This window comes from Mustela putorius, unplaced genomic scaffold, assembly GCF_011764305.1.
Source record: "Mustela putorius furo isolate JIRA1106 unplaced genomic scaffold, ASM1176430v1.1 tig00003853_pilon_pilon_pilon, whole genome shotgun sequence".
Lineage (NCBI taxonomy): Eukaryota > Metazoa > Chordata > Mammalia > Carnivora > Mustelidae > Mustela > Mustela putorius.
The window spans coordinates 42,312,711-42,339,330 of record NW_025422005.1 but is presented as its reverse complement, the minus strand read 5'-3'; the positions used below and the strand labels follow the sequence as shown (position 1 = coordinate 42,339,330).

The 26,620-nt window shown below is 57.1% G+C and overlaps 1 protein-coding gene across 3 annotated transcripts; it reads right to left on the bottom strand.

Annotated features, from left to right (window-relative positions):
* Window positions 1–1,552: 1,552 nt before the first annotated feature.
* Window positions 1,553–24,718, bottom strand: PODN (podocan). 3 transcript variants are annotated; one of them, XR_006601750.1, is made up of 12 exons: window positions 24,117–24,509; window positions 17,474–17,790; window positions 16,092–16,185; window positions 14,639–14,701; window positions 13,050–13,161; window positions 11,729–11,885; window positions 11,298–11,413; window positions 9,893–10,550; window positions 6,368–6,516; window positions 4,852–5,074; window positions 3,354–3,431; window positions 1,553–2,490 (listed from the first exon to the last, which is right to left on the bottom strand). XR_006601750.1 is itself a non-coding variant. In XM_045064536.1 (11 exons), the coding sequence occupies exons 2-10, from the start codon at window positions 17,783–17,785 to the stop codon at window positions 4,879–4,881; spliced, it is 1,857 nt and encodes a 618-aa protein (XP_044920471.1). In that variant the 5' UTR covers window positions 17,786–17,790; window positions 24,577–24,718; the 3' UTR covers window positions 1,553–2,490; window positions 4,852–4,878. The 3 variants fall into 3 exon arrangements, 2 of the variants coding, with proteins under 2 accessions (XP_044920471.1, XP_044920470.1); XM_045064536.1 differs by lacking the exons at window positions 3,354–3,431; window positions 24,117–24,509 and adding an exon at window positions 24,577–24,718; XM_045064535.1 differs by lacking the exon at window positions 3,354–3,431 and having other exon boundaries at window positions 24,117–24,503.
* Between the last annotated feature and the right edge of the window lie 1,902 nt (window positions 24,719–26,620).

The window sequence follows — 26,620 nt, the reverse complement described above, 5'->3', positions numbered from 1 at the left end:
TGGGCGTAGCGACCATACCATGGCCAGCATTTCTTTATTGGGCTAATATCAGCTTGTCACTGTGCAGACTGGCCCGACTGGGCAGCCAGTGTATGGTCAGACCTGTCCCTGCAGCCAAAGGATAGACAGGTCTAGCTGGCCTGGCAGCAGACAGGCCTGCCCAGGGAAGCCAGAGAGCCTGTCCTGGGGGCTAGAATGAAGCCAGACCTGTCTGAGCTGTCATATGCAAGAGGCAGAGTATGGTTTCCCTGGAGGGGCTGGCTCCACAGCCATAGTGTGGACAGACCACAGAGAATAGTCCCCACAAGAGAGACAAATTTCCTCAAATAGTCTGGCTCCCTTTGGTGAATGCTTTGCTTTCAAGGAGGAGACGTGCCCAAAGACATTTCCAGACTCTATCCCTCATTCTCCTCAGCCCTAGGAGGCCTCCAGGAGGCTCACAGGGGACATGGAAGAGCCCCAGCCACACAGCCTGTTCTGAATGTGCTCTGGGGAGAAGATGCAGCTTTGGGGTCTTGCACAGAGGAACCCCCAGGAGACCCTGAAATGGGGGGTGGGGATGGGCATCCCAAAGTCCCTCAGAGACTCAGCAGGGCACTTGCCCTCCCACCTCCTGGTCCTAAACTACTTCCTATCCTCCTCCCAGGCCTGTAGTCTGAGGAGTCCATGAAGGGCCCTGATCCTAGGATCCCCGTTCCACTGCAGGGCCAGGAGCTAAAGGGTCAACCATGGGAACATCTTTCCCCCCATTAAGGCCTAAACACTGAAGAGAGGTCAGAGGTCAAGCTATCAGTCAGTCCCACAATCATGTGGACTGGCTTAAAGACTCCTTCTCCGTGTCACCTCTCTAAGGCCCTTTGAGCAATGGAGCCTGGCCCACCCCAAGGCAGGAATCTGCTCTTCCTTGGGTTCAACAGGAGCATGCTTACCTGTGTCCAGGAGCAGGAGGGCACTACTTCCTGGCACCCCTCCACTGTGGGGCGGCTCTGCTCGTCAGAGTTCCTTCTTTGTTCTGAGCAAGGTGCTCCCCCTCCGGGTTCCAGCTCTGGCCCCACTGGGGGCGGTGGGAGCACCAGGCATGTTCATTACTGCTTCCCCAGTCAGGCTTGCAAAGACCTGGGCCCCCAAGGAGACTCTGCTCTATCTCCTGGGCCTGCCTCCAGGCTCTTTCCCGCCTCAGCCATCCTGGGGACACCCCCGTCAGCACGCAGGTGGTCCTCCGGGAGAGCCTGAGGGGTCCAAAGCCAGGAGGTCTTTTGCTCAGATGCTCAGCCTCTGGAAGTGCAGAGTGAGCTCACAAGCCCTGTGTGGTGGTCTTGGCCAGACCCACCGACCCCCACCAAGAAGATGGGCCACACAGGCCTCAGGCCTCCTTCCCTGTGACTAAACCCCACACCCCTGGACCTCTGCCTGTGGGATGACTTGTGGGCCCAACAACTGAACTCTGCACCAACCTGTGCCTGTCTGGACAGGCCCTGAGGTTCCTGTGTCTTGCCCACCCCCAGCCGGCACCAGTCCAGTGCCTGGCAGGAAGCATACACAGACACGGCCATGGGCTGCCAGAAAGGGGTAATGCTTTTATATTAGTTTTTCTGTAACAAGAAAAGTCAGCTTTGAGGGTTTTTTTTATCTTTTTTTTTTTTTTCTTAAAAAGAATTCCAAGTCCAAAGGCACCCAGAACTCCCCACAGGCCCAAAGAATAAAAAAAACGGTATGTCATAAGGGCAGCTGGGCCCTTCCTCCTTGCTTGGCCCTGCCCCTCCACCTCACTCTTGCCCAGGGCCCCAGCTGCCCCAGGAGACTGCCTCTGGCCTCAGTGGGATCTCCACCAAAGACGCACCTGTGGCCGGCCAGGGCATGGCAGGGAGTGACCGCCCCAGCAGTTGGGGACCAGGGCAAGCAGGCCAGGGCAGCAGTCCCAAAGGCAGGAAGAGGAACAAAAGTCAGCTTCTGTGAGTTCCAGAGAGTGGGAGGCCCCTGGCCACCGAGAGCACCAAGAAAACTCTGCCTCTGGATGGACAAACGGCAAGCTGTTCTGGCTGGTTCTGGCTGGGGCAAGATATGTTGGTGGCAAAGCCACAGAGGACTGTTCACATGTGACTTGTGGGCAGGGGGCAGTGGCTGGGTGTACATGTGGGTCCATGGTGAAGGGAGCAGACATCCGTGGGTGCCAGGGCAGGGTCAGACCCTTCCCTAAGTCTGTGTGAGTCCAGGGACATGATGGCACTGGAGGGCCTGGGCAGGGCATGGAACTGTTCAGTGGGCTCCATGAAGCCGGCAGTGTGTAGACGCGTCATGGTACCTGCACATGGGTGGCTGAGGGCGCTGCAGGAGCAGGTGGGGTTGGAGACTGTGTGCTCAGCCTGCGTGGTGGTGGCGGTGGGCGGCAGGGCTGGTGGGGTTGGCACTGGGAACGTCTGTGAACATGGCACACCAGGGCTCACAGGGCACAGGTAGGTGCTGCAGAAAGGGGTCCGGGGGTCCATTATCCTGCAGAACAGGTGGAAGAGTCAGGGGCAGAACTGTTGGCTTTAGGGAGGTGGCTCGAGCTAGGGGGCCTCCCTGAGGGGACTCCGCAGGCAGGAGGTGGGAGTTGCCCCTGGGGGCCCAGAGCCAGCAGGCTACCCACTGGGCAGTGTTCTTGCTGATGTGGCCAGGCCTTGTATGAACTAGAGGGCCTTGGGGCCCCTCTGGCCACTCCTCAGGGCCCCTTCCAGGCACCCCTATGCCCACACTCCTGCACCCCCACTCAATAGACCTGCCTGAGGCCAAGGGCCTCCAGATGGGGCAGATTCTCTCCCACCCTAGGGCTCCACAGCCTCCTCAGGGTTCACCCCTATCCCTGACCTGGGCTCTGCTTGAGGACAATGCCTGCAGAGGAGGTCTCCACCTTCTCCTGGTGGGCCCCACAGCAGAGAAAGGGGATTCCCAAGCATGGCGTCTGGGATTGTTCTCTGAGCTAGGATAACAACCCCATGCACACCCTTCTGTCAGCCCCACCTCCCTCTGTCATCCACCCATGGGGTCCTCACCACCACCCTGCAGTCTCCTCTCTGACCCAAGCCCCTCCTTTAAGTCAGTGCCCTAACAGTGGCCCCGGGGGCCCCTTCCCAGAGCTACAGCCTGACCCTGTGACCCCGTCCCCAGCTCAGCTCATTCTGACCACAGCTCCCCTCCTGGCTACTCACTGCACCATGCCCACTCTCCAAAGTCCCTCTCCAGAGGCCCTGCCCACCCACCCTCCTGTCTACACCTCCTTCCCTTCCCAGACTGACCCCCGGGGTCCATGACTGCAGTCGTTCTCTTGCCAACACCCTCAACATCCTTGTTCCTTACCCTTCTGTCCCACACACCTGGCCAAAAACCCCGCCACGGATGGATCCTATGGTCCATCTTCTCCACACCCACCCCGGTCAGCTGAGCACCTCCTGCTGCACAGAGAAAACAGAAGGCGGAAGGCATCGGGCTGATGTGACTTCATGTCCAGCCACCAAGCCACTAACCTGTGTGTGACTGCAGCCACTTGGTCCTCCGTCCCTCCTGTCCCCGAGGAAGCACTGACCCTCCTGCCAAAGCCACTGGAGGCTGTCTCCGTGGGGCTAGCTTCGCCCTGCCCTCCTCTCTCACATTTTTTACCCCCTCATCCAGGCCAGCCCCTCCCCCATCAGCACTTCAACAGGCTCTGTTTCTGCAAAGGGCAAAGGGAAATGGAGCGCCCCCCCCCCGAACTTCGCACCCCCTTCCCTCGGCCACCCTCTCATCTCTTCACAGCCAAATTTCTTGACAGAGGTGCGGACCTTCTGTGGGTCTTCCCCTCCACAGCAACTTCCTCCACCCCCACTGCCCTTGAGGCCCCTCCCTCACAAGGTCCTGTCTGAGCCCCTAGTGGACAAATCTGGTGGGTCCTTGATGGGGCTCCCTCCCGCTGCCCCTCAGCAGCACTGATGTGGCTGCTCTCTCTCTAAGGGCCTTGTGCGTGGGGACGCACGCGTCCTCGTCTGTGCATGCTTGTGCCTGCCCAGCACCTGCGAACGGCCCACGGAGCACGTGCCTGTGTGTCTGTGCGCACCACACATTCCACAAGTGTGTGCTCTGGGTGATCGTATGTGTGTTTAGACACACATGTGAACATGGGTACATGGGTGTTGGTGCACCGTGTGCACACACGGGGTGCCTGTGTTGCACATGCACATAAGCCCCCTCCATGGCAGCTAGGTTTTCCTATCTCCTTCCCTTGCTGCTTCCCTCCAGCCCCTTCTGCAGGCATCCTAGCAGCGGGCCATGGCCTTGCACTCTCCTCAGGTGAGCTCCCCCAGCCTCCTGTGGCCTCGTACTATTTCCAGGCGGATGATGGTTGGACCCACATATCCAGCCTACACCTGGGCTGCCGCCTTAGGACTCCCTAGGCCTTCTAACTCAATGTTTCTACCACCTCAACAAATCTGCTCCCCCCCCCCCACTATCATCCACCCGGGATTCCAAGTGAGGTCCGGGGGCTTGTCTTCTGTCTCACCTCATGCCGGGCAGGCTGACTCTGGCCTCTGGAGTCTGTGCATTCCCCCCCCACACCCCAGCCCCTTCAGGCCATCTGCTTGAGTGCATCCTCACTGCCCCCCATCACCTGCGGCTTGGGTCACAGCGGTATTCTCCTCCAGCACCCCCACATCCATTCCCTGCTTCCACCATCCCAGACCATGAGCATGTCCCATCGGGTCGCTCTTCGCTCTGGAGAGGCCCCTGCCTGTGCCAGCCTCCCACAGGCTGGCTAGCCCCTCACCCAGGGCCCACACTGGGGTCAGGGACAGGACACTGATGGGGAGAGGTCAGTGCACCCCCACACAGACCACCTACCTGTGTCACATCCGGTTCACCCTGTCACTATCGCCTCTCCTCATTCTCCTCATCCTCCTCATCCTCATTCTCCTCGTCTTCCTCATCCTCTTCCTCCTTCAGCTGGCCCCGGTCTTTGGAAACGTCGCCAAACTCAAAGTTGCCTTCTATGTCCAAGACCTGCAGGTGCTTCAGCCTCCGGAAGGCACTTTCCACTACGGAGCCCACAGCCAGTTTGTTAAACCTGTGCGGGCAGCCATGTGCGGTCAGCGCGGGAGGCCTGGCCCTCAGAGTCCCCACCCCCACCCACCATAACAGGGAAAGAGGAGGGGACAGTTCTCCAGGAAGACGGTGCAGTCAGCACAAAAAGGGTGCGGGGAGGGGGGACAGTGCTGAGAAGCAAGGTTCGTCGTGCAAGTCCCAGCTGTTCAGTGTGCCTACAGCTTACAGGGGAAGGAAGGGTGGACCCTGGGCCACTCATCTCCTACAGCGAGGGCAGGCTCCCATCTGCAAATGCTCCAAGACTGGGGAGTGACAGACTCCTCTCTGCCTGGTATCACCTCCCTCTGGGATTAACCCCAAGGCCTGGGGCTCCAGGCTTGCCAGCCTAGGCTTACCTTGGAGCCTGGTGTGGAGTGGCACACAGGCATGGCCAGGGTCAAACTGAGCCAGGGCCGCACTCAGGCTGAGGGGAGGCAGAGGCTGGGCTCTGATATCAGGCCGCCTCAACTCTTTGTGCCTTAGTTCCCACAGGACCCAACGCATGGGTCACACTGTACCCCCACCCAGCCTGGGGCCTGCTGGGCCACCAACTCCCTGGAGGTACTCATTCTGCCTTCTCGAATCTGCCCTTTCTCTCTGAGTCCAGGGAGTAGTTAGGATGTTGGTAGGATGTTGGGAAGAACCACCCTGACTGCTGTCCCGAGGAATTGGCTCCCCCATTAGAGTCATTTAAGGGGCACTTGGGTGGCTCGGTCGGTTAAGCGTCCAACTCTTGCTTTCGGCTCCAGTCAGGATCTCAGGGTCATGAGATCGAGCCCTACCTTGGGCTCCATGCTGGGCATGGAGCATGCTTAAGATTCTCTCTCTCCCTCTCCCTCTGTCCTCCCCTTTCCCTCTCTCTGTCTTAAAAAATAATAATTCTAAACCCCCACAGCTCACGAGGATCTGAACATCTTCCATCTGCTGGCCTGGGTCTGGGGCCCAGATTCAACCCCCGGCCAGCTACGGGCACAGCAGTCACCATGCTCTCGGGTACCCCTTCCTGCCACAGTAACATCAATAATGCCCCCACACACGGCTTGTCCAGGTTTCTGAAGCCCATTTACAAACCTATAAACCCCACCAGGCCTAGTCAGGACCGTCCCCACCCTTGAGAGCTGAGGAAACAGAGGCTGACAGGGGTTCTGGGACGTACCCAGGGTCACACAGCCAGTCAGCCGTGGAGCCTGCTTTGAACACCGACCTCTACCTTGGAGTTGTTCCAGAAGCCTCAGCTCTCCTGCCAGAGCCAGGCTGACCCCAGGAGCCCTCCTACCTGAGAAAGACCCCTTTGAGGTTCGGTGTGGAGTCGAAGGCACTGGCAGGCACAGAACTGATCTTGTTGTTCTGCAGGTACAGGTACTCGAGTGACTCAGGGAGCCCCTCCGGGATCTCTGTGAGTTGATTCCCAGCGATATCCAGCAGCTGGATGGGTGACCAGGGGAGGCATAGCACTTAACATCTTGCAAGGATCCCACCCACCCCCTGGTCTAACTAAACCTGATGATAAGTGTGTGAGGTGGGATCTAGAATTAGCCCCATTTTCCAGGTGGGGAAACAGAGGCTCAGAGAGGTTTTAAGAGATCTGTCCGAGGCCTGACAGCCTGTGTAAGGCTGAAACCCAAACCCTTGTTCTAACTATGTCCTCCCCAGCTCCTGCTGCCTTTCCACAGACATTGACAGCCAAGATACCTGGGTGGCACAGTCCCTCCTCCTTAGCCTGCCTGTCACCCAATCAGACTGAAGACCCCAGAAGGACAGAGGCCAGGGATCCTCCAGGCTTTGAATATCTCCACACTGGTCTACTGCTCCTGCGGGGCCGGCTGTCTACCCCCAGCTCCCACCCTGATCCATCCTCAGGTCTGAGGACGGTGGGGGTGGGGGTTCATATGGGTGGGGCTGCTCATTCATGGGACTTCAGAGGCCACGTGGGCAGGTGCTGGGAGCAAGGATTTGAGACCCACAGTGACCCTAGCATGGCAGGCAGTCCTAGGCTGGCCAGTCTCAGAGTCACCACATGCCTAGAGAGCAAGCAGCAGAAGGCCAGGGAAATGGGGTGGTTTCCCCAGGGACGAGCAAACACCACAGGCAAGAGACACAAGAGACCCAGGCATGTGTAGGCCCAGTTCCCTGACTTTCCCTCAGGCCATCAGCACACAGTCGCTCTGACACACACCTGTTCAACACAGGTGCATTCCCTCATCTCTAATCTCCCTTCCTCACCCCAACAGACTGGGGCTCAGGGTCAGGAAACTGGGAGCTATGACTCAAGATTCAAGAATCAGGGGCACCTGGGTGGCTCAGTGGGTTAAAGCCTCTGCCTTCAGCTCGGGTCATGATCCCAGGACCCTGGGATCAAGCCCCGCGTCGGGCTCTCTGCTCCGCGGGGAACTTGCTTTCTCCCCTCTCTCTGCCTGCCTCTCTGCCTACTTGTGATTTCTCTCTCTATGTCAAATAAATAAAATATTAAAAAAAAAAAAGATTCAAGAATCAAGAGGAAAACAAGCTTTACACACTTTGGGGAGCCTCCCTGTCACCCTCCTTACCCAGCAGGGCTCCCTGCTCCCCACTGTGTTCCCTCCACACAGCTCTTACACTTCCTCATTCATCCCAAACATCCTCGGTGCCCACGGGGGCCAGCGATATGGAATCCACTGAGATGTTGACCTCATTGGAGGTCAGGGTGATGGGGGAGATGGACACAAAATCTGATGACAGCTGGTAGAACTGGGCAGTGTGGAGGGAACCCAGGGAAGTGGCCTGACCCAGGCTTGCATCAGGGGAGTACAGCAGCCAGTACAAGTGGGGGCTCTGAAGTGGGGGAGGGGGACAGCTGCTTGTAGAAACATCCAACAGTGTGAGAAAGAACCCCCCCACACACACACCAGATACTTCATCCCTGACTAAAATCACCCAGGCCACATCTGCCCAACACTGAGGGCTTCCTGAAGGAGATGACACCTGGACTAAGTCCTAGGTGTATTACAAGCTCCAGGAGGATAGAGACCCTCCATCTGTCTTACTCCCTGCCAGGAGTTTCTAGGGCAGCTATGTCTGCACATGGTGGAGGCCTGGGACAGGTTGTGGAATGAATGAGTGAGCAGGTGTTTTCAGGGTGCTGTGCTTCCGCAGTGGGGCCAGGGTGAGCGATGCCTGCTGTGCCTCGGAGACTAAGGAGCCTAGCCCAGAGCAGAGGCAGGCCAGCTCTGACAACTGTGGCAAGGATTCTGTTCTGAATTCTAAGAGCCATCAGGAGCCATAGAAGAGTTCTGAGCAGGAGCAGAAGGTGAGCATGAATTTTGCAAGAACCCACCAACTGCATATCGGGTATGGGAGTGGAGAGCTCCTATAGAGCTGGGGTCCAGCTGAGAAATGGGGATGCCTTGGCTTGAAGTATGGGCAGCAGGGATGGAGAAAAGTGAGTTGAGACTTGTGACAGTAGAACTGGGAGAGTTCAGTAACAATGGGTATTGGGGGGCAGGTGGTGTGTAAAGGGGGTATCAGGGGCAGCGTCCAAGTCTCCCGTGGGCAGCCCCTTCAGTGAATTAGAAAATGCAGCAGGAGGAGCAGGTGTGGAGGAGAGGACAATGGGATCCAGGCTCCTGAGGACAAACCAAGGGGGCCTGGGCCAGGCAGCTGGATCCCGGTGTCTGGCCCTCAGCAGGGCCATCTGGGTGAGGAGAGACCCCAGCTAGCTGCTCCTGCGGGGCCAGCTGTCTAACCCAGCTCTCACCCTGATCCACCCTCAGGGCTAAGCCCTGCCTGCCCACTGCCCAATCGGAGGGCTCTCTCCTCCCCTCCTCTCGGATATCCTCTTCCTGACAGCTCTCCCAAAGTACAGGGACTGTGAGCCTACCACACACAGATCCCTGGGGTTGGCAGTGAACCCAGCAGAATAAAATGCCTGCCCCTTGTTCTAGCAGAAAAACAGGCAACAAGCGAACAGACAGATGACTTGATGCCCAGAAGGGATGAGGACTTTCCAGGAAAACAAAGCAGAGGAGGGTGACAGCTGGTGAAGGAAGATCTCCCAAGTAGGTGCATTTGAGCACAGGCCTGAGAGAGAGTGTGGAGCAAGGTGGGGGGGTGAGGGGGAACATCTGGGGAAGGGGCCCCCTTCCCCCCATAGGGCAGCATAATGGGGGCACTTCCTAATCTTGCAGCATCTAGGCCCTGACTCCCAGATTTCTCTACTCGAGTTCCCTCTCGGCCCTCACTAAGTGGGACCTTCCGCTTACAGCCAGATACCCCGACTGACTCAGACTGTGGCCACAGCAGCCACACTCACTCAGCAGCCCCCCAACAACACTCAGGTCACCTCCTCCAGCCCTCCTCGCCCTGTGAGGTCAGCCTGCCTCCCAGGCTTTCCCGCCCTCCCCTCCCCAAGCCCAGCCTTTCCTAGTCACCTGCTCCTGAGCCTTCAGGTGGGTGAGCATGTCTCTCCAGTGTCCCCAAACTGGCCCTGCGCCCCGGTCCTCCTGGACTGTGGGACCCTCCCTGCAGCCATGACCTCCCCAGATCCCCCACAGTCCTCTTAAAGCCTGCCCTGAAGGGGCTGAGCTCAGCCTGGCCATACCAGCCACTCACTGCTGCACGCAGTGTGCTAGCCATACCTGCCCCGGCGCATGCGCACGCTAATGTTTCCTTGGTCTAGCTGCTCCCCAGCCGCCCCCCTCCGCCCCCGCAAGCCAGGTCCTCCTGCCCACCCCTCAACTGAGCCTACAAGATGGGTGGGCTCAGGGCAGCCAGAGCAGTAGCACCCCACATGGGCACGACCCAGCCTCTTTCCCCACCCCCTTACCTGCAGATGGGACAGGTCGGCCCAGGCCCGGGGGCCCAGGGCCCGGCTGCGCAGCCGGTTGCCAGTGAGGTAGAGCTCACGCAGCTGGGCCATGCCGGCCAGCGCCCCGCGCGCCAGGGCGGCCAGCTCATTGCGCTTGACCTTCAGCACGTGCACATTGCGCGGCAGCCCCGGGGGTAAGGTGTGCAGCCGGTTACCCGAAAGGTCCAGCGATCTCAGCAGGCGCAGCTTGCGGAAGGCATCGCGGTGCACCTGCGGGCTGGTGATGCGGTTATAGCTGAGGTTGAGCTCCTCCAGGAAGTAGGTGGTGGCGAAGTCGTCGCGGCCGATGCCAGTGATCTGGTTGTGCAGGATCATGAGTGTGCGCACGCGCCGGGGCAGGCCGCCAGGCACGCGCTCCAGCGCGTTGTTGTACAGGTGCACCGTGTGCAGCCGCTTGAGGCCCTGGAAGGCACGCGGGTGGATGCCGTGCGCGTGCAGCTGGTTGCTGTGCAGCAGCAGGTACTCCAGGCTGCGGATGGGCGTCAGCACGTCGGCGTCCACGCTCCGGATGGCGTTCTTCTCCAGGTGCAGGAGCACCAGGCTGCGCGGCAGACCGGCGGGCACCCGTGATAAGTTGTTGCTGGACAGATCCAAGTACTCCAGGCTGGAGAGCTTCCTGCGGCGGAGAACGAGGACGGTGGGGCATGGGGTGCTTGTTGCCGCCACTCCTCCCGAGGGAGACGCCCGGGAACCTCTCTGCCCCCAGCTGACCCACCGGAGGAGCTTAGTCCCCTCCAGCCTCTCCTTGGGGGTGATTCGATGCTTTCTGGGTGTGGGAAGAATCTAGCGTGGTTTCTAACACAAAGGAGAGCCTCTGAAGACCAATCGTTTAAGGCCTTTTGTGGCTACCCTGGGCCTAAAAAGTGGCACCTCATTGCCTTCAACAAGTATGCTCCAGTCTCAACGTTGTACCAAGAAGCCAGTCCCTGTAGGTGTCTCACTGGCATTCTGGCGGGTCTTCTCTCTACATATCACTCGTTCTCGGGGACAGACATGTCAGTAGAGGGGCGCCTGGGTGGCTCAGCCGGTTACGCATCGGCCTTTGGGTCAGGTCATGATCCCAGGGTCCTGGGATTGATGGTCCGGGGCTCTTCTCAGCGGGAACCCTGCTTCTCCCACTCCCCCTGCTTGTGTTCCCTCCCTCACTGTCTCTCTCTCTCTCTCTGTCAAATAAATAATCTTAAAAAGAAAGAAAGAAAGAAAGAAAGACAGACATGTCAGCCGAGGTAGGAGCCCCAAAGTTCCTTCTCCAGGAAGCTGGCCAGGAACAGGCAGGTGAAGGGCATGTGGGACAGGGATGGCTGCCAATGGGGGAGCAGCTTCCCAGGTGATGCGCTCCCAGGAAGGGCCCAGGCGGGCTCACCAGAAGGTCTCATTGTCCAGGCCCTCGTCGGTCAGGTAGTTGTTCTGTAGGTAGAGCTCACGCAGGTTGCTCAGCTCACTGAAGGCTCCTGGTGGGATCTTCTCCAGCTTGTTGTTCTGAGGGGTGGGGTGGTTGGGAGGGGAGCATGAGGGGAGCATGAGGGACAGCGAAGGGGCGAGGGCAGGGCCTGGGAATGAGACATGGAGAGGGGCCTGGGGAGCCAGGGGAAGAGGCCCCGGGCGTGGAGCACTGTGCCTGTGGGATCGACAGCCATGGACCTGGGCGTCTGCCTCGTTCTCCACAGCGAACGCTGTGCCCTCTGGCTTGTGCCCAAGGCCCCACACCCTCACCCCTGGGCCTAAGTGGGCCGGGGCTCTTCCCCCACTGCAGGGCCCTGCTCTTTGCTGCCCTCTCCATGCTCTCCCTCCCACCTTGAGGTGTAGCTTATAGAGGGCGGGCGGCAGGTGCTTGGGCACGTGGCGCAGGAAGTTGCTGGACAGAATGAGGATCTCCACATTGCTGGAGCCGTTGAACATGTTGTCTGGCAGCCCGGCATCCGCCAGCTTGTTGTTGTGCAGGTACACGGACCTGAGGGACGAGGCAAAGGTCCTCACCCTCGCCCGGACCCCCCCTGCCTACCAGCTTACCCGGTGAGCCTTCAGACCTTGCTCAGGTTGAGCCAGGGCCTAGAAAGGGTACATTCTTTCCATTTGAAAAACCTCAGACCCTACCTAATCCAGTGCCCCATACACAGCAAGGAGACCAAGGGACCAGTGGAGGTTGCTGCACACGTCAGTGGAAGCTGACCATCTGTGCTCCCCCTCATCTGTGCTCCTCCATACCCTGCAACAGTTCTCAGTCACTCCCTGACTGTGGCAGCCCCAGATCCCTGCCTGGCATCTCCAAGCGGCTGACTCTGAGTTCTGTGGGACTTCCCGCAGACTGGGACCATCCCTGTCACCTCTTTGTCTCAAGTGTCCAGTACAGGGCCTGGCACAGAGGAAGTAACCTCTCCCTCATTCAGCAAATATATAGTGAGTGTCCCTAGGGGCCAAGACTGTTCTAGACTCCCAAGATGTGAGCAGTGGACGCAACCAACAGGACCCTGCCATCATGCGCTAACATATGAGGAGCAAAGACCAGAAATCAGAGAAATAGCAGGTATTTAAACATAGTAGATATTCTAAATATAGAAGATATAACTCATTCTTGCTGTGTGACCTCTCTTGGGCCTCAGCCTCATCAGTGGGATGGGACCACGTACAGTGACCCTGGCTCCTCTGGGGCACAGAGACAATTGAGTGAGGTGACAGATCCAGGGACGGAAGCAGCACTGGTGGTTGACAGTACCCTCCAGCACCACTCTGCCCTGCTCACACACCTCTGCTAGGAGGCCTCACTCCTCCCAAAGCAGCTCTCAGTGAGGGCCCGCTCTGCTTCTTGGAAGATGCTTCCTTCCCCCACAGGCTGGGGAAGGAGGGAAAACCCTTGCCCAGCTCCCCACAAGTCCATAGACATCACTCTCTGATCTTGTTTCCTGGAAGGATTCCTCTCAGGCTTCAGATCCTGCAGCCCCCAGGCAATACCCATGCCCACAGCCCTGAGCCAGGGGCATCCTGCTTGCCGTGCCCGGCCTTCCCCTCTTCCAGGGCCTGTCTGGGCTTTCTATGCCTTGCTCAGGGCTGGGAGTGTCCTGTCTCAGCTCCTCCCTCTTCCCCAGCCAGAGCCCAGGGCCCCTGTCTGACTTCTCACCTCAAGTTTGGCTTCTGACCGAAGGTGAGCCCGTAGATCTTGGTGAGATAGTTGGCAGCAAAGTCCACACTGATCAGGGTGTTTGGCAGGAATCGGGGTGCCAAGGTCAGCTGGAAAGGAAGAGTTGGGGCAGAAAGACCAATGGAGGGCAGAGGCAGACTCGGTCCTGCTGCCACGTGGGCCCCTCCAATTTGTCACCTACTTGCAACCAGAGCCATCTTTCTCAACTGGAAATCTATCCCACTCCCCTGATAACATAAAAACAGAACTTGCATGGCTCCCCCCAACCCTGAACATTCAAAGCCCTCTAGGCCTGGCCCCTGCCCTGTCCTGCTGTCCTCCTGGTCTCCCCACTCAGAGTTCCCCAGCACAGACCCTCTGTGCAGTCACTGTGAGGACCCACACCTCCCCAGACACCCCCGCCCCCGGCCCAGTGTCTAGCCTTCATTCATTCAATCGTAGGCCCTGAGTCTACAACACTGCAATCCTGGTTCCCGGTGCTGGACATGTCCTGGGGAACAAAACAGGGAAGTGTCCCCATCCCCACCCCCTCAAAGCTTACATCTTGGTGGAGAAGTCAACGAGCAAGGAACAAAAGTATGGGATAGGGCTGACAAGTTAAAACAGACCAAAGACGGAACAACTGGGTTGGGTGCTCAGGGAACAAGTGTCCAGACACTTAAGGCATGAAGGCACCACTAACGCCATCTGAGGGGAGAGCACCCATGGCAGCGGGGGCAGTGAGCATAGGCCCCGCTGGGGGCTGCCTGGTTTGGGGGCTGGAGTAGAGGGAGTGAGTGGGAATGGGAGTTGCGAGGCCCACACATAGGCCCTCCAACCAGGAGGCCATGGGGGAGAAGTGTGCCTTTCATTTTGGGTGGGAAGGGAAGCCTCGGGAGTGTTTGGGCTGGGGACAGGGGATGGAGGGGTAGAAACAAGGGTGATTTTTAAAGGTCTCTCTGGTTTCTCTGAGGAGAAGGAGCAGCAAATGAGGAAACGGGGTTGTCCAGATGCGGGCTGTGGACCAGGGCCAGAGGCGAGCCAAGGGCTTGCAGGGGGACGGGGTGTGGCTGAGCAAAGCACCCAGGATTTGTGGCTCAGACTTGGATTCGAGTCTCGAGTGGGAGGAGTAGAAAGGGCTGCGACGGCCACTGGACGCGGCCATGATGCAGATGGGTACTAAAGCCCAGGGAGGTCATGGGTCACCTCAAGAGAGCTCAGAGGGAAGGAACCAAGACAGAGCCCTGGGACACACCAACTATTTTGAAGTTGGGTGCCTTTTTGCCTCTTCTCATGCTGTCTCTTCAGCAGTGCCTCCCCCTTAGGGCCCCTGGCTGAAGTCCTGTTACCCTTCATGGTCCTGCTCAAATGCCGCCTCCTCTAGGAAGTGTTCTAAGTAGCCCCTCGCTAGTGGGGAAGAGCTGCCACCCCCTACACTTCTGTAAGCGTGGGCCTCTGTTTTCATTATCTGGCCACTCTGATCCCAGGGCCAACATCTGAGCAGCAATGGGGACCCAGCTGCCACCCTAGAAAAGGCCTTGGTAAAAGTTCCCTGAGCTCAGCCCCAGACACCAGGGGGCCCTTACCTTTGTTATTGGCCAAGTACAGGTAGTTGAGATTGGTCAGATGCTCAAATGCCTCCTCCGGGAGCCCTTCAAAGGACAGGCATCGGTCAGAGCCCTGGATGAAGGAGATGCTACAGGGCATACAGCACGCCACCAACAACCCCCGCAAGGCCCACCCCACTTTCCAGGACTGGGGAGGGCTCCCCCTTGAGGCAGGTTGGGTTCTGATCCCTTTCTGACCAGTCCCAGCAGGCCTACCCAGCCCCCTTTTCTTTCCCCTTGCTCACAGGGGCCCTGGCTCTGAGGAGCAGATAGAAAGGGCTCAGAAATGACCCATCCTTCACCTGCTTGGGGCTACCCCAATAGGAATGGGTGTTCATCAGGTCAGGCCACAGGGCAGAGGACCCAGCACCGCCCTTCCTCACCAGGAAGGAGTGCTCCTCTCAGGTGCGGCCCAAGGGGGTCACAGACCCTCCTGATACCCAGCCGCAGGGCAGGGCAGGGGCCCCTGCACCTCCCCACCACCTGGCCCACCCCTGCCCCAGCAGGCAGATGTGGTGTCAGGACTCGACTGTCGCTGGGAGCCCAGCCAACCTGGCCCTTCTCCAGTCCGTAGGCCGGCCTCTGACACTCAGTTCCGGTCTCCCAGCCCCTCAGATGCTGGGACTCACCCAAGTATCTAAGGAGAGGGAACAGTTATATAAACTGTGCAGCACCCTCCACCCTCGGGGAACACCCTGCTGCCGCTGGGAAAAGTGATGGCCACCCAGAGTGTCCAGCCCGAGGAAGGACGCTGCTGAGCTAACTGCTAGGGGGAACAAAGCTGTTACAGTCGTTATCGTGGCTATCCTATAAGCTCACTAGGAATTTAAAAATGCAAAGAAAAAAGACTAGATTGGAATGTGGTGATGGTTGTTCAACTGTATAGACCTCCCAAAACTCATCAAATTGTAATTTTATGTTGGGTAAACCTTACTGTATGTAAGTTGGACCTCAGTAAAGCTGTTTTTTAAAAAATGGAAAGAAATATACGAAAATATCAATACTGATGAGCTCCGCGTCGCAGAATTATGAGTTTAAGGTTTTTCTTTTCCATTTCATTTTCTACATTTCCAAATTTTTTGTTATAATCATAAATTGTGTTTGTATTGGGGGAAAAAACAGCGTTTTACAATTGGAGGATTCTACGGCTCTTTGATTTTAACGGCCTTCTGTGATCTACCTACGAGTCTCTGACAAAGTCCTGGGAATTGAAGCTTCTCTGAAGCCTGTCCCCTGACCCGACACCGAGCACTCAGGCACACCTGGGGGGGGGGGCTCTCAGGTAACCAGAGGGAGCCTTGTTGCCCATGGGGTCCTCCTGTCAGCCTGGCCCTGTTGTTTCCCATATCCCTGGGTCCTCAGGGCAGAGCTCTTCCCATGGGCGCCCGGTCCCCCACCTGGTGTCCCGGGCCTGGGGTTCTGGGGGATTCCTCACCTCGGGAAGTCAGGCGATTGTTCTGGAGGTTCAGAGTTTCCAGCCGATGCAACCTGGAGAGCTCCCGGGGGTAGATTTTCTCCAGCTGGTTGTTCTGGGAGCAGGGGACAGGGGTGGTGAGGGGGCCTCACTAGAGGCCCAAGGCTCTTGCCTCAGTAGAGGCTCACCCCCACCCAGTCCCAGGAGCCAGTCCCTCTGTTGGGCACCTCCCTAGGGGTTCTCCACCATGCAGATAGACCTATGGCTGGCCAGGGCTGGGTCTAAGCATGGGAGGCCTGGCAGGAACCACAACAGAGAGCAGGTCCCACCTTCTAGAAGCCCATCATGGGCATTGATGGACAGTGCAAACTTGGAGTGCATCTCTGCTCTAGACCTGCTCCCTTCATGTTCCTACTTGGTGACAGGCATCCCCAGTCCATCTTCCTCACCCCAAGCCAGAAACTACTTTGGTTTCCCCTTCTTAAGGGTGAAAAACCTGTGGTCCTCTCTCCTTTTGGAAGGCTTTAAAACCTGGTGGGGTGCCACCTCCTCCAGAAGCCTTCCTGAATTGGATTGGGGGCTGGATTAGGAGCCGCCCCCGGCCCTGCTGCACTAGCCTTCTGTCTCCAGCTGTTATCTTGACCTGTTTAGATCTCTGCCTCCCCCACAGACTGTCTGAGTGTTTCCTCCATGTGCAGCACCTGAACCAGCCCCAGAGGTGGAGCGTAGGTATCCAGGAGACATTTTATGAATAAATGAGTGGATGGACCAACAATGAGTGTTGTGTCCCTTTCCCTCATAGGCTACCCTGGCCTTGGGCCCCCTCACCATCAACCTGGACCCCTCAGGTTGGGTGACAAAGGACAGGTCCCTTGCCCTTCATTGGGCTTGACCTCTGGGAATGAGTACAACAGCCCCTCACGCTCCCCCAGGGCTCCTGGGCCACACAGAACTGGTCGTGGCTGCACCAGCACTCCCAGAGTGCTGTGTCCCACTTCTCAAAATCTAGCGTATACCCCAGCCAGAGACTAGTCTATCCTCTGAGCCTCCAGAGCACCCTATCGGGATCTCCTTTCTCTTATATTCCTGGCCTGCACTGGTATCTGGGGCATCCTGTCCATTCAGAGGGTCAGCTGCCAGATGGCTCTGTGTTCATTTTTCCCAGGGTCTGACTCTGCTGAGGGGTCTCAGCCCTGACTCCTTCAGGTGGAATAAGGCAGGTGTCATAGCACAGTACTCTGTGACAGGGCATCAGAGTGGGGAGCGCCCTAGCACACTGTGTTGGGGGGGGCCACAAGTACTGGCGGTTCTGGATGAGCTGGGGACTGTGGGCAGGGTGTCAGGGACAGGAGCTGCAAGTGTAGGGGGCAGCCCCGTAGCCACTATTGTGAGGCCCGCATCACCTGCAGGGACAGGTGGTTGGTGTGCTCAGGCAGGTCCCCCGGGAACTCGCGCAGGTCGATGCCACCGCAGTCCACAACACCTTCCTGGGAGCAGGCACAGTCTCGGGGGCAGTTGATGGTAACAGGGCCACGCCCTGTCTCCTCGGGGCTCAGCACCAGCACTGGCCCCTCCTCCACAAATTCATTCTCGTCAGGGCTCAGGCTGTGGGTACCACTTCGGCCAAACCCTGGAGACCTTGCTGTGCCCACCAGTCCCAGCTGCAGCTGCGGTGGCAGCAGCAAGAGAAGCAGCAGTGTCCTGCTCTGGGCCATGGTACCTGCGGGTACAGCAGACACAGGGCAAGGGGCCACAGAGGTCATAATGGTGCCCTCCTGGGGTCCTGGGCACAATCTGATCTGCTGACTGCCACCCTCCCTTCCCCACTTTCCTACCCGTCATCAGGAGGCAAGTCAGCAACCCTTACCGGGCCTGGCCCCCAAGGAATCTGTACCCCCACTTCACAGACAGGGAAGCTGAGGCCCAGGACGAACTGTGACTTGCAGGGCTTGGCTGGGACTTTGCAGAGCACTTGCTGCCCTGGCACAGGCAGGGCAGGAGGATCTGTCCATCCTCCAGAGCCACAGGGAAGGCCATGGTGGGCCTGGGATTCTAGGATGTTCCGGACTTGAGCCTGTCTCTCTTCCAATACCCCCACCCCAGGTATACAAGTCTACCTAGTAGATCCTCTCTCCAGGCCTTTGCACATGCTGTTCCTTCTGCCTGGAATGCCTTGCCCCTCTGTGCAGTCAGCAACTTTAAGAACCAAAATCAGTGTTGTAGCTCCTGGTAAGACCCTGAGCTGTTGAAGGGCTCTCCCTTACTGTGTTCCCTAGGAAGGGGCATGAGTTGGGTTGGACTGTGATATGTGAAGGTGTCTTTCTCCCATAGAGGGTGGTGAGCCACTCTCAGGGTCTGGGCAGAGGTGCAGCTCAGAGCCGGCACAGAGCTGGCCTCAGTTGAATGGAGCTGCTACCATTCCCAGGACTTTCCCAGTCCCTTCTTCCCATTGTTTACACCCTCAGCTGGCCTGCTGTGTGCAGGGGACTGTTGCTACCTGCGAGAGACCACTCCCCAGCATGGTTCCCTAAGGCAGCACAGGCGGGGGACTGGGGCTGGCCTCAGGCCATGAGGAAGATGCAGGGGTCCCATCTTCTAGGCAGTGCAGGGGCCTAGCTGGGCTCCGGGCTGGTCCCTGGAGTTCTCTTTACAGAAACTCACTTAGCAAACATCTCTGGGGAATACTAAGTTGTGACAGGCCACAGCTCGGGTACACTGACTCTCTAGAGTCCCACAGACCCCAGTTTGAGCTCCCCTCCAGCACTTAGAAGCTATGACCCCCCCCCCCCCGGAGCCAATTTCCCCATCTTACCCTGCAGACCATACATCCCAAACCACAGCATCTGTGTGGGGTTGGCATGGTCACATATGGGAAGCTCCTGGTGCCTCCTAGAGGCTGAGGTGTGGCCGTCACTCTGCCATGGCAATTACAAACGCAGGTGCATGCTAAGCCCTGCGCCCGGCTGGCAGCGGAGGGGGGTAGGGGTGTGTGTGTCAGTTTGAGGTCCTTGCCCTGGCACTAGACTGGGGACCACAGCCCACACAGCAGTTAGAAAGGCCTGAAATGCTGGGCCTAGGGAAATGGGGCGCTTGCCACCGCTGCCAATGTCTGGTTAGGAAGGCTGGTATGGGAGCAAGACCGCTGGGGCTGTAGTCAGCTCTGGCTCTGTTTTGTCACCCACTAAACCTCAGCTTCTTCACTTGTCCATGGAGGTTACCAGAGCTGCCTTCATGGCGAGACTGTGAGAGTCAAGACAGAGAGAGGCACATACTGTACACTGTCAGTGCTCAATAAACATTAGCTCTTCCTACCACTTGTATCTGTGGGCACGGCCCACTCCAGAAGCCCCTGCTTCTTCCCTTTCTCTTGTCCAAAACCTGCTTGTGTTTGCAGTCCAGCCCCAGGCCAAGCTCCCCACAGATTTGCAGATTCCAGCCTTCCATGAATTCCGGCTGCCCTGTGGCCATTACGATGTTTCAGACACTGCTTTGTGTCACTCGCTGGCCTGGCCAGCTCTCCAAGGTGAGGTCTCGTCTGCCCTCACCCCTGTGCTGGCACAGGGAACACAAGTGAGGTGGAAAATTTCCCTGCCCTCAGTCTAGAGGGGGCAGCAGAGCCCAGTACAATAACTCCTGCGCTATCCTCCACCCCAGACTGAGTGAGCTCTCTGAGGCCCCGGAGAGAAAGGTGTGAGGACAGAGAAGATGGGCAGCATCTAGGCTAGTTAGAATCCATGTAGGTCGAGGAGGCCTAAGCAGACTCTGATCCCAGCCCCTGACCTGGCAGGAAAGCAGGGAGTCTAGCGCACACATACAGCTCCTGGGCCCCAGGGATCAGGTGGCAGCAGGACATAACTTGCTGCAGCCTGGCCCTGTGCCCACCCTACCACACCCTGCGGCCCCATCCCTGACCCAACAGGCCACTAATCCTCAACCCATCTACAGCCCATCACCCCCAGGCACATTATAACCCTTCCCCTGCTATCCCCAACCAGCTCAACAGCCTGCAGCCCCTGAGAGCCATCAGCATTAGACCAGAGTCCACCTCCCTGCCTATCTGTGTGACTCCAGACCAGGGCTCTGGGAGGGGGAGTATGGGTACAGGCCCAAACCGCAAGTCCACCAGGGCAGGGGGCCAGGGAGGAGGATCCTTTCCACATATTCTGTGCACTCACTGGACCAGCTAGTTTTTCCACCCTCCCCTTTAATTTGTATCTATAAAGATCTATACACTGTCTCTGTCAAAGTAATTTATATTAACATTATGAGCCATACTGAAAATGCTATCACCATCACTTCATACATGAGGGAGATGAGGCCCAATTGGATTGGTCTGTGTGACTCAGCTGTCAAGTGGTGAAGCAGAGTTCACCCTGGGGCCCTTCCCTGGGCCAACCAAAGCTGGCAACAAAGGGCCCAGACAGACCACTCAGTTTGGTTCCTGCCCTTAAGAAGCTCACACCTGCCGTTCCAATGTGGTGGCCACATGTGGCTACTGAGCACTTAAAATGTGGCTAGTCTAAACTGAGAGGTGCTCTATGTGTAAAATGAAGTGTACATGGATTCCAAAGACTAGTACAAAAAGGGATATAAAATAGCTCATTATTAATATTAGTGATATCTCATAAAATACTTTTATATTGATTATGTATTTTGAATAATTGAGTTAAATAAAATAAATTACAAAAATTAATTTTACCTATTTTATTATTTTTTTAATGTGGCTTCACATTACATATGTGGCTTGCATTTATGGCTCACATTCTATTTCTATTGAACGGTCCTAGCATGGACGCTCGGTGTACACGTATTACACGCCCAGTGTCATCAGAGGTGTGATGGAGGGAAGCTAGAGTCCACAGGGGGCCAGAGCAGAGCTAACCATGTCTGGGGTCAAGAAGGCTTCTCTGAAGAAGTGATGCCTTATCTAGCCCTGAAGGACGAATATCCAGCAAAAGGGGAAGAGTGACATAAGTAAGGAGGTCAGCAGGTACAAAGAGCCAGGTGCAAGGGAGCCCATTTGTGACCTCCACAAAGCTCCATGGAATGTCTGCTGAGTGTTGGGATGGGGAGTGATGCAGGTGGGCAGTCCAGGCCAAGAAGGGACTTAGAAGCCAGGTTGAGGAGAGTGATCCTTATCTTAAGATCTTAGGAAAGATGAGGAGCCACTGCCCCAGGAGTGTGGCATAGGTAGGTTTATGGATGGACCAGTGGGGAGCTCTTTGAGGCCGTGCAATGGTACAGGTGAGGGATAGTAAGCCTGGTCTGGGCAGAGAGAGGTGCTAGGATGGGAAGGAGGAGCTGGATTCACAGGAGAGGAAGGAAGAACACACCAGGCTTGGAGGGTCCCACTTCCTCCTCTGGACCTTGGGATGCTGGCATTCTTAGCTCTACCACCTGGATTTCTGTGTGGTCTTGGCCACGTCATGGCCCATCTGAGTCTCAATTTGTTGATGCTGTTGTTCTAAGAATGTTGAGCGAGATTAGCCCCCAAAGCCCCTTCTGTGTGCTCAGCCACGTTGGGGGCTGTGTGCAGAAGAGTGAAGGCGGCCAGGCCCTGATCTCTGCACATCCCGAGTGAGGAGCCCCCCGGTGAGGAACACACACACTGGGACAGCAAATGGCCAGTGAGAGGAGCAGCTCGGCCTGCAGTATGCTCTTTCTCAGGGGGAGCACTCAAGCAACAGAAGGACATGGGTTCCACTCCTGACTGCTGTGTGAGTCTGGATAAGTCACTTCATCGCCTGAGCCTCCGTTTACTAGCCTGGGCAATCCTCATGAGGATGAAATGAAATAACATGCTCATCTGATGTTAGCCTCCAGCAAGTGTGACACACACACAGGGTTGCTGTTACTGAGGAAGTCCCTGGGACCTACTGCCTCTCACCCCTGGGGAACCAAAGCTCAGGGCCCAGAAGAGCTTAAGTGGAGGATTAAGGCAAGACTAGAATAAGGGGGGCACCTGGGTGGCTCAGTGGGTTAAGCCTCTGCCTTCGGCTCAGGTCATGATCTTAGGGTCCTGGGATGGAGCCCCGAGTCGGGCTCTCTGCTCAGCAGGGAGCCTGCTTCCCACCCCCTCTCTCTGCCTGCCTCTCTGCCTACTTGTGATCTCTCTCTCTCTCTGTCAAATAAATAAATAAATAAAATCTTAAAAAAAAAAAAAAAGACTAGAATAAGGAAAGGGAAGGGAGACCCAAATCAGGACACAGATCCTCTGTCCCAAGCAGCACCTTCCTTCTCCACTCAAATACTGTAAAAGTTCACTAATCACCCACTTTGTGCTGGGCCTCAGATAGCTGCATCTCACTGTCTTTAGTTCTTCAGTGCGCCCACAGTACCCTGGCTCCCTGCACGATTCCGCAAAGCCTTTCTGACTTCCCAGGCATGAAACAGGTGCTCAGGAAATGCTTGCTGAATGAAGAAGTGAATTTGTGAAAGGCAGAGTTGGAAAAGATTCGCCCCCTCAATTTACAGATTAGTATGTTGAAGTTAAGGCCAGAATTAGAATTTGTGTCTTCTGACTCCTGCCCAGAGCCTTGAATTGCTCTTGAAGGCCGAGTCTGAGCTCTCCAGGGAGACAAGGGGGAGGAAAAGTACTCCACAGGATGGGGGAAGAGGGAGATGCCTTTAAAGAAGGGTAAACAGGATGAGACAGGGGATGAGGTTAGGGCTGGAGGTCCAAGCCTCCGGGGGTGTCAGCCACTATGCTAAGGTGCTGGTGATAAGGAGCCATCAAGCGGACCAGGCAGGTCATGGTCAGAGGTCTTATGTATGACTCTACAGGCCTAAAGGTGCCACCATTAGTCACCCATTCCCTGAGATTCAGATAGAGCAAAGTATGTTCCCACAAGATTTCGTGGAAACAGCCACATGAATCTTAACATTTCTTAACTTGCCCCTGAGTGTGAGGCTCGAGGAGACTGGGCCACGGGACCTAAAAGGGGACATGACCACCCAGAGGCTCTCGCGGTTCACAGCAGTGGTGCCTCTCAGAGCCGCTAGACCACAGCTTCGCTCCCCACCCCCCCCCCGCCCGCCAGAGGTCCAAGAGCAGCCACTGAGGTTGCGGGGGGGCCTCAACAGATCCGTGATGCATTCCAAGTGCCAGAAGCGCGTCCCTCTGTGCCTTGGGGACCAGGGATGGTCGGAGCCACGCCTGCTCCTCTCCTTAAGTTCCCGGTGCAACTACCTCTCACCCGGAGACCCCGCGGCGGCCGGGAGCTTGCCGCCGCCGCCACCTCCTCTTCCACCTGACGGCTCATCAGGTATTCTAACCATCCCCACCCCCCGCCCCCAAGTCTGGCGATTCAAGGACCAACAACCTGGGACTTACACCGATTTAGAGGGAGGGCGCCGACCTCGCGTCTCTCGCTCCGCGTGTCCCCCCCACCCCACCCTCAGTCCAGCTGTCCCCGCGGGGAGGCAGCGGCGTAGACAGACAGACGGACACCAGGTGCCAGCTGTGAGCTCTGGCTGGGCGAGTGCGCGCCGTGGGGCTGGGGAGCCGAGCCTCGAGCGCGTCCAAGGTGGTCTCGGGGGCTCCGCCACACCTGTACACGCTTCCCAGAAGCATACCTCGGCCCCTCCCTAGGCCTCAGTTTCTCCGTCTGTAACCAGGTTGAAGGGTGAAGTAGCTGGGGTAAGCTGACGTAGAAAGACGCGCGTCTAAGTCCGGGGGTCCACGCCCCTCCCCAGTTCCACCTGCCCCCACATTCCCTGTCGCCCGCCCGCGTCCTTCCACTCCCCACTCCCATCCGCCCTCAGATTCTTTCCAGATGTGCGCAGCGGGGGGGCCCGGGGGCCGGGACCAGTCTCTAGCGGGCGAGGAGAAAAGGCCCCCGCCCGGGTCGCGATCGCGGAGGGGTCACACGCCCGAGTTGGAGCTCTCGGCCGCGCACTCGGTGCACCGCTCCCACCTAAGGGGCCAGCGCGGCGGCCCCGCCGAGGGTAGCTGCGGAAGCCGTCCGGACCGGGCGGGGACTTCTGAGTCCGCCGCCCCCACTCGGCCCCGACCCCGTGGCCCACCCGGCCGCCCTCGCCGGGTACCTGCTGCGACCCCGCGCCGCGCCGCGCCGGGCCGGCGGTCCGCGCTGTCCCGAGTCTCTGCGCTCCGCGGGCGCGGGCTCCTTCCATTCAAGTCGAGCCGTGAGCTCGGCGACGCAAGTTTTGTTGTGGGTTTTCTCCTCCCCGCCTCTCCCCCGCCCCCCCCCCCTACACCGCGTGCATCTGCTGGACGCCGGCCTCCTCCGGACACAGGCGTAGGGTCCCCGCAGGCGCGAGGAGGGGAGAGGGCCTGCTCCCTACCCGCGTGGACTTGGCCGGGCCCCCCTTCCCGGGGAGGCAGAGCCCCCGCACCGACCCTTCTCCCCCTCTCCGCCCCGGCGGGGCCACCGTACCACGCCCTCCCACCCCCACCAAGAGGCTGGGAAGGCGGGGTGTCTAACCCGCAAGGCTTCCTAGTTCCCGCCTTCCGCAGGGTAACTGCACCCCATTTAGGCCCCAGCACCTGAAAGGAGGGCAGGGGAGAGGGCCCCTTCATCAAAGCGCCTCTGAGCCCAGTTTCTTCCTCATAACTGAGGATTTTGCAACCGCTCCAGGAACGAGTACCTTTCCGTTCACTCTCCCACCCTGGGGTCCCGGGCCCTGGCTAACGGGGCCGCCAGCCAAGACCCGGCTGGGCCCCTTCCGGGAAAAGTTCCCCGCCCTCCCCGACAACCTCCCCCCTCCCCCCACGCCCACGTTGACCCTGGGCCAGAGCCTGGTGAGCCTTGAAGGACGGTAAATTGGGCTGGGAGTTGGGTGCATAGGGATCTCAATCGCCGGGAGACAAGGGGGTTGGGCAGTGAGCCCTCGCGGCACCATATTGCTCCCAGGAGCTGAAAACATTTCCAAGTAAAGGAGCATTAACTACTAGCAGCTGAAGCAACACAGTTTTGTGCCAGGGGCTTTGGCGGTAGACCGCAGTGGGGCCGGGTTTAGGTGGTACTTGGCACCTCCACTGCCCCTACAAGGCTGTCTGTCCCTATACCTGCTCTAGCCTGTGGGCAGGGCACCCACAGATAACTTGCCTGGCTGCCCTCCTACTGGACAGGGAGAAGGATGTATCACTCAGACTCCGGACCACTTACTCAACTTAAATTGTCAATGCCCTGAATGAATGAATGGCTCATGTAAAGGATCTTTCATGGGCTTCTGCTGCTGCATCTTGATTGTACCACATACATTACTCTCCAAGCTTTATAACCCTGCAAGAGGACTGCAGTTGGCCCCATTCACAGGTAAGGAGATACCTGACAAAGGAGAAATGATTCAGTAAAATGGCCAGGTTTATCCCTCTCCACAGCCCAGGTTTTTTCCATGATGGAAACATGCAAGTAACTTGAGAAGGCAAATGCAGAGCCCGAATTTGAACCCGGGGCTATCTGTTTCCATTACATCAATAACTCAGAAACTCAGCAAGAATGAGAAAGGGAAATATTTTGCCTTCTTTGGCCTCAGATTTCAGTTCTGAGCTCAAACTTGAGAGCTGGTATGATTCACAGGATTGGACAGGGGCCGACCCAGAAGATGTATCTCCTGTCTTCTCAACATTGAGCCTAGATTCAAGAGAAGCTAGAAGAACAGGATCCTACTGACTTGAATACCCATGAACTAAAGAAAATCTTCCAGAAGGACGATGAGAATCAGCATCTACTGAGTACCTACTAAGTGCCAGGTTCTGTGTGAAATCCTTAAATATCTTACTCATCCCAATTCCGTGGGGGAAGGTATTTTCTGTTACCTGTAACTGCTGGGGCCAGCCACAGGACGCATTACATCTCCTCCACCCCACCCCCAGAGAGGTAGGCTTTTCTGTGGAATGCTAAGCCGGTGCCCACATATACTCTGTAGCTGTTTGCGCGCTGTGGGAACACAGGCTAAAATCACCTATCTATCTGAAACAAAGTATGGAGGAATCCCTGTGAGTGTCTCTGGTAGAAAATGGAGGAGATCCTGTGCTCTAGAAGGAAATCCTCTGACTTTCCAAATAGCTGTAAAGAGTTGAGTTTGAAATTGAGGGTTCCCAATTCACTTGCGCTGCTTTGGTTCCTTCATGCCTCATTTTTAGCTCCTGTTTAATATTACTCTAGTGTCAAGTACAAGCTTTGGACTTAGATTTGGGTTCAAATCCAAAATGGGTTCAAATGGAGCTATGAATAGTACCCATGCCTCACAGAATGTCCAAATTAAATGAGAAATTGGAAGTAAATGAGAAAACGGAAATGCAGAACTCTGCACAGCGCCCAGCACGTAATAAGTGTTCAATAAATGACAGCTGTTATTATTGCCAAACTGTCACCGAGGCCTGACTAAATTAACATCTATGAAAAACATTATTAAAATAGAAATGACAAGTGCAAAGAATTAACCAGAAATCTCTACATTATCCCGGGTAAGTGCCTTCTAATTCAAAACAATAAGAAATAAGAAAACTTGAAAGAGGGGAGTATATACATACATGCGGCCAGAGAACGAGGAGTGAAAGACAAGAGGGCTCTCCTGGGGGAATG